We start from the raw sequence: 7,505 nt of genomic DNA, 5'->3' as shown, positions 1-7,505 counted from the left end.
AGAAATGGATTTTCAGAGGGGAATATAAATGCCCAAATTTGAATTTAAATTTGAATAGTGCAGAAAAGTTAGATGGATATTTATGAAAGTTACACCATTAAATAGGTGGGATTTTTAGAAAAATATGGGTGTTGGAATTATTGCATTTGGATTAATATATAATCTTGTGGAATTTTTGCAAGTATCCAAAAAAAGAAAAAGGGGAAGGAGCACTGTGCAACTGGGCCAGAAGGGCCACAGTGCAGCAGGCCCAGATGGGTTTCAGCACACGCGAGGCTGCCACGGCGAAGGCGTAAAGGCGAAATACGCCTTCAGCCGACGCAGCGAACCGATGCGCGCGCGTGCGTGTTTAAACCTGAGGGGTGGGTCCCACCCGTCAGGGCGTGAGACTGACGGTCAGGGCCCACGGCCGTCGTCGTCTACCTCTGTACAGGGGGCGACGGCGAGCTCGCCGGCGGCGATACAGGGCACGGGAGGGTGCATGGGTGGTACCGTTGTGCTCAGGGAGGATCCGCCGTTCGGATGGAGGTGGAGTTGGTCGCCGGGGTGGCCTGGTTCGCCGGCGACGAGGTTCGCGGCGGAGGAGCTTCGGGCGTCGACGGCTCCAACCGTTTCCGGCTGCAAAAGAGGCGGGGAAGAAGGGGGAAATGGTCAGGGGCGCTCGGGGGTTCCAAATCGAGGCGGAGGAGGAGCAGGGGAGGCCTGTACCGTGGGATCGACGGCGACCCGAGGCGGTGGAGCTCGAGCTCTATCTCGAGCTCGGGCTCGTCTGGAGAGGGGTGAGTGGTGTAGGGGGTGTTTAGGGGAGTGAGAGAGCGAGTGGTGAGGATAGGGGGGCTCGGGGAGGCCTTTAAGTAGGCGAGCCACGGCTCACCGTAGACCCGTGCGCCGGCGAGGTCCTGCTCGTTGCCACAGGGCTCGGGAGGAGCTGGCGCCGTGTCTGGGGTGTTCCTGGGCGTGGGCTACGCCGAGGGGGAGAAGAGAGGAAGCGGGGAACGCGGCAAAGCGGGTCCCTGTCGTGGCCAGCGACTGGCGCGCTCGGGCGGCGCTCTGTCCGCACGCGAGGAGAGCCGGAGAGGGAGAGAGGGGGGGCGACAGCGTAGCGTGTTGCGGACGTCCAGGTGACCTCGGGGGACACGAGGGGGAGGCCCTAGGTGGCCGGAGGCGGTTGGAAGGGGGCGGCTACTGTGCGGGAGCGCACTGTAGCGCGCTCCGGAGCGTGCAAATGGCCGGCATGCCATTTTTTGGCAAGGTGGGCACGGCCAAGCATGTCTGGTAGCTCTAGGGAGGAGTAAAGAAGCTGGGAGGGGCATTGGATGCTCTGGATGGCCACTGGGGTGAGGAGAGAGGAAGAAGAAGAGTGGAAATGGGGCTGTCCAGAGAGAGAAAGTGAGGGTTTCACCCCCAAATAATTGATCTGAGGTCTTGCCATTTCTACTTGAGGTATAAGGTGACTAGATTAAGCTCTCGTAAAAAGTTGAGCTCATGAAGAATAGTGGCAGGGGTCAAAACAGTGCCTTTTGTAAAATGGCAGAAGGTGTTTGTTGTTGGTTTGGGCAAGAAAATGAACTCCAATAGCCATGATACTCCACAGGGTGAAATGACACATATAATTAGGTCCTTCCGCCAATTTGGAGCTTATTTGGGCAAAGTTGCCAATGCAACTTCTGTAAACCCTAGAAATGAGAAGAAATGGACTTGTGTAGATCTAGTTGAGAAAATCACTTCTCCTTGATGCACCACTTGGTGTAGTGGCCTCATTTGGTCATATGAACATGCTCACAAAAGTTGGGGTCAAGGAGAGAAAGTTGGTAGTTCAAACTTGTTCAAATTTGATTCTGGTCAGAGAGGGGTTTGGGGCATTTTGGCGAGCCAAAATGGCTTTAATTGACATGAGGCTTTGCAAGGTGATCACAATATGCATTTGTGACTTGCTTGATTTTTCTTGGATTTTTATGGAAATATTTCCTGTAGAAATATTTCAAATCCTTGAAATGGGCAGAAATGGTTTTGGGAGGTTTTGTCCAATATTTTGAACATGACCATGTGTTTAAACTCATATATATGGAAAATATATGTCCACTGAGTTTCCCTAAATTTTCTCAAATATTTTTGAAAGATTAAAATAATTTTAACCTATTAAAGACCATTTCTGGCCTTAAGAAAAAGCCTTTAAATAAAATAGTAAAATAACTTTTAAAATTATATTTTTGTGGTTTATGGGAGCCCTATACCTAATAGGTTTCAAATATACTTTTTGAAATATTTTTCATACCCCAAATCAGGTACTTGCAGTGCAAACCTCAATCCAGGGGTTTTTGGAAAACTAATTTTTGAAAATACTATTTGGCCAAATTAATTTTGTAAGAAAATTCTATTTTGTACTATACACATGGCATGATCATTGGGAAGAAGTTTGGGCAAGGAGATTAAGTATAGAAGGTGGAGTTGTGTTGACTTTAAAGAGCACTTGAAAAACACAGAGAGAAAACCAACTCCAAATAAAAGCCAAATAATGCAAAAGTATTTGTTGGTCCAAATTTTCATGCTTTATTAATGCAAATGAAGAGTTACAAAATGCAGGGTGTGACAGACCTACCCCCTTACAAGAATCTTGCCCCCGAGATTCCTAAACTAGGCTTTAAAGAGATACGGAAACTCGGATCTAAGGTAGTCTTCACGTTCCCAGGTTGCTTCTGCTTCAGTGTGGTTGCTCCACTGGACCTTGAAGTACTTGATAGTGCGGCTTAGAGTGCATCGCTCAGCCTCATCCAAAATGCAGATGGGCCTCTCACGGTAAGTCAAATCAGGCTGAAGGTCAATGGCTTGGTGATCGACGTCCTTGTAAAGATTAGGCTTGCCTGGGACTTGGAGACACTTCCGGAGTTGTGACACGTGGAATACGTTGTGCACATCGGATAGTTCAGGTGGCAGTTCCAACTGGTAAGCCACTTCTCCTCGTCGGTCCGTGATCTTGAAGGGGCCGATGTATCTTGGTGCGAGTTTTCCTTTGACATGGAAGCGCTGGGTTCCCTTGAGAGGTGTGACCCGGAGATAGACATGGTCTCCAACTCGGAAGTTCATGTCTCTCCGACGAGAGTCAGCGTAGCTCTTCTGCCTTGACTTGGCAGTCTTCAAACGCTCTCTGACAAGCTGGACTTGCTCTTCTGCTTCACGGAGGATATCGGGCCCAAAGACTAGTCCTTCTCCGGTTTCTGACCAATTGAGGGGTGTGCGACACTTGCGCCCATACAACACCTCAAATGGTGCCATCTGGAGGCTTGACTGATAACTGTTGTTGTAGGAGAACTCGGTGAAAGGGAGGCAATCTTCCCACCTAGCTCCATATGCTACGACACAGGCTCGGAGCATGTCTTCGAGTATCTGATTCACTCGTTCTGTCTGACCACCAGTCTGTGGGTGGAAAGCAGTGCTGAAGGACAACTTGGTCCCCATGGCCTCTTGGAACTTCTTCCAGAATCTTGAGGTAAACTGGGTTCCTCGATCTGACACAATCTCCTTGGGAACACCATGAAGACTTACGATTCTGTTGATGTAGAGGCTGGCTAGCTGGTTTCCCTTGTAAGTCGTTTTGACAGGAATGAAATGGGCTACTTTGGTCAAATGGTCGACTATGAACCAGATGGAGTCATGTCCCTTATTTGACCTGGGTAATCCAGTGATGAAGTCCATTCCGACTTTATCCCATTTCCATTCAGGCACCTTGAGAGGCTGTAACAATCCAGCGGGCCGCTGATGTTCAGCTTTAACCCTTTGGCATACATCACACTTAGCGACGAAAGTGGCTATCTCTCTCTTCATGCCATGCCACCAGAATCTTTCCTTCAGGTCTTGATACATCTTGGTTCCTCCGGGGTGGATGGAATACAGGGTGTCATGAGCTTCTTGCAAGATCAAATTCTTGAGCTCAATCTTGTTGGGTACGCAAATGCGATTCCCAAACCACACGACTCCTTGCTCATCCTCTGAGAATCCTGGGGCCTTGCCTGCCTTGATCTTCCTCTTGATGCCTTCAATACTTTCGTGTCCCCTCTGAGCTTCCTTAATATCATCCATCAGGGTAGGCTTGACTTCAAGGTTGGCTAAGAATCCTGGTGCAACCAGTTCCAACCCGAAGCTTTCAAGTTCTTCATACAAGGCGGGTAGCCTTTCCTTAAGCATAGCATTCAAGAAACAAGCCTTCCTGCTTAATGCATCTGCTACCACATTAGCCTTTCCAGGGTGGTATTGAACACTGAGGTCATAATCCTTGATCAACTCTAGCCACCTTCTCTGCCTCATGTTCAATTCCTTCTGAGTGAAAATATACTTCAGACTTTTGTTATCCGTGTATATCTCACACCGCTTCCCTAGGAGGTCATGTCGCCATGTTTTCAGGGCATGAACTACAGCTGCCAACTCAAGGTCATGAGTGGCATAGTTTTCTTCATGAGGCCGTAGTTGCCTTGAAAGGTAAGCTACGACTCTGCCTTCTTGCATCAGAACACCTCCTAGTCCGTTTCTTGACGCATCACAATATATCACAAACTCCTTGTGTATATCTGGTGTGGCCAGAACTGGGGCGGTGGTCAATCTCTTCTTCAGCTCCTGGAAGCTTTCTTCACACTTCGGCGTCCATTCAAACTTCTTGTCCTTCTTCAAGAGCTGAGTCATGGGTCGTGCAATGCTTGAGAATCCTTCAACGAACTTGCGGTAATATCCCATGAGTCCGAGGAAGCTTCTAACTTCCTTCACATTGCTTGGGGATTGCCATTCAGTCACGGCTTCAATCTTAGTGGGATCGACCGACAATCCTTCTTCAGTCAAAACATGACCCAAGAATCCAACTTCGCGCAACCAAAATTTGCACTTGCTGAACTTGGCATACAGTTGGTGCTCTCGAAGCTTGTCTAGGACCATCCTCAAGTGTTGGTCGTGCTCTTCTTCCGTCTTCAAGAAGACAAGAATGTCATCAATGAAGACAACGATAAACTTGTCCAAATATTCCATGAAGACCTTATTCATGAGATACATGAAGTAAGCTGGGGCATTGGTCAATCCAAAGGACATGACCGTGCACTCATACAGGCCATATCTGGTTACAAATGCCGTCTTCGGAATATCTTGGGGTCTGATTTTCAGCTGGTAGTACCCAGATCTGAGGTCAATCTTGGAGAACACCTTGGCCCCATTGAGTTGATCAAACAGATCTTCAATCTTGGGAAGTGGATACTTGTTCTTGATTGTAACTTCATTGAGGGAGCGGTAGTCAATGCATAAGCGGATGGTACCGTCCTTCTTTGCCACAAACAGAACAGGTGATCCCCAAGGGGAGGCACTAAGGCGGATAAATCCCTTCCTCAACTGCTCTTCCAGTTGCTTCTTCAATTCTGCTAACTCTTCCGATCCCATTCTATAAGGCTTCTTATAGATGGGTCCTGCTCCGGGTATGAGCTCGATGATGAACTCAATGTCTCGGTCAGGAGGCATTCCCGGTAGCTCATCAGGAAAGACATCGGGGTATTCGCATACTACCGGCACTTGCTCCAATCCAACTTCTGCAGAGAGTTGACTTGGGTGGCTTGAGCAGAGGAGGGGTTGGAGGCAAATTTAATTTCGACTCCTTGGTCATTGGTTACAGTGACAGTCCGGTTGGCACAATCTAGCAAGCCTTGGTGCTTGATGAGCCAGTTCATTCCTAAGATCACATCCAAGCCCTGTGATCTTAAGATGATGAGGTCTGCTAGGAAGTCTACCCCATTAATGACAATCCCAACTCCTTTACATCCTATCTTGGCTCTCATCTCTGCTCTGGGGGTTTGTACCACCATAGGGTTATTCAGGGGCGTAGGAGTCATGCCACTTTTTAATGCAAACTTTTGGGTGACAAATGAATGCGTGGCTCCAGAATCAAACAAGACAGTTGCAGGTGTTGAGTTGACAAGGAACGTACCCAGCACGACGTCCGGGTCTTCCTGGGCTTCTTCTGTAGTGACATGATTCACACGACCCTTTCCGTGGTTGGGCAGGTTGCGGGGAGCTTGGTTCCTTGGTGACATTCCACGGCCTGGTCCTGGGTTCTGCGCATTGGGGCACGGGGCGTTGGGCTTCTTGTTGGGGCAATTCTTGGAGTAGTGTCCTGCCTGACCACATCCGAAGCAAGTGACTTGATTGGGGTTGCTGCTCTTGCCGGCATTGTTATTGGGGTTGTTGTAAGCTGGCCTGGGGTTGGAGTACTGCTGAGGTGGATAGTTGGTGCGGGGTGCAGGAGCTCTTGGCTGCTGATAGGTTGGCTTGACCGGGGCTAGCTGCCACGGGCGAGGCTTCTGGTTGCTGGAGCTACCCTTGCTGATCATCTTGCGCTTATGGGTGTCATCCAAAGCACGTCGCTTGTCCTCAAGCATGAGTGCCTTGTTCACCAGATCAGGAAAGGTCGGGCAGTCACACACAACAAGCGAGTACTGCAGAGTCTGGTTAAGGCCTTCCATGAAGCGCTCCCTTTTGGCAGCATCAGTGTTGACGTCTTCAGGGGCATACCTTGAGAGAACACTGAACTTCTGCATGTACTCCTTGACAGTGCTACTACCTTGCTTCAGGGCTCGGAACTCACGCTTCTTGATGGCCATGATTCCGGAGGGAATGTGGGCCTTGCGGAATTCTGCCTTGAAGTCATTCCAAGTGATGTTTCGCTCAACATGCATGGCCTTGAATCCATCCCACCAAGCTCTAGCAGTTCCCCCGAGACAGTGAGCAGCATATGCCACCTTCTCACGGTGCTTAGTGCATCCGACTAGCTCCAGCAGATCCTCAATGGTGCGGACCCAGTCGTCTGCATCCAGGGGTTCGGCAGTCTCGATGAAGGTGGGTGGTGCATGCTTCTTGAACTCCACCAACGTGGAACGTCCATTGTCGTTTCCCGCCGGCTGGCGGTTGACAGCTTGAGCAATCATCTGGAGGGCTGCGGTGTTGGCTTGGCGTTCCTCTCGGAAGGCTTGGAGAAGCTGAGCCATGTCCATGCTTGGAGGTGGTGGCGGTGGTGGAGCTTGTCCTTGGGTTTGGTCCTGACTGGCTCCTTCTCCGACTTCTTACTGCTGGGTAGAGGTACCAGTACGAGTTACAACAGGCATCCTATTGGAGCGGTCAAGGTCTCATGATTGGGAAAGATGAGGAAAGCAATATAGATGGGATGCCTAGTAAGGGGGTTGGTATGACACTAATTGTTTTCATGCAAGGGCCAAAAGCCCAAACACATACATTAAAATCCAAATGGGTGATGTAGTCGCTTACAAGTTCCCGAAGGAAAGTACGACGTCCATCAAACACATCAAAAGCAATCACAATACTACATGGTTTCATATGAACCATTACAAGGACTCGACTTCGCATAGGGGTACACGACCTATCCTACCGTAGGGGTTACTAACGGGCATATCCGGGTTGCGAATGATGCCTAAGTGGTGGAATGCTCGGTCGCGTAGTCTGGCTCTTCTGGGTCTTCCTCCTCG

General features: G+C 49.5%; 1 protein-coding gene across 1 annotated transcript; it reads right to left on the bottom strand.

Moving 5' to 3' along the window:
• Nucleotides 1-5,531: 5,531 nt before the first annotated feature.
• Nucleotides 5,532-7,016, bottom strand: LOC147973291 (uncharacterized). The gene has a single exon (XM_087524628.1). The coding sequence runs from the start codon at nucleotides 7,014-7,016 to the stop codon at nucleotides 5,532-5,534; it is 1,485 nt and encodes a 494-aa protein (XP_087380754.1).
• Nucleotides 7,017-7,505: the final 489 nt, after the last annotated feature.

The sequence above is a fragment of the Triticum urartu genome, chromosome 5A, assembly GCF_056163025.1.
Source record: "Triticum urartu cultivar PI428250 chromosome 5A, HENAU_Tu73, whole genome shotgun sequence".
NCBI lineage: Eukaryota > Viridiplantae > Streptophyta > Magnoliopsida > Poales > Poaceae > Triticum > Triticum urartu.
The sequence above is the reverse complement of the archived record's forward strand: the minus strand, read 5'-3'. Positions and strand labels throughout refer to the sequence as shown.

Excerpts from the sequence above, each read along its gene's own strand:
- LOC147973291 (XM_087524628.1), bottom strand. The coding sequence starts at position 7,016 with ATGGACATGGCTCAGCTTCTCCAAGCCTTCCGAGAGGAACGCCAAGCC.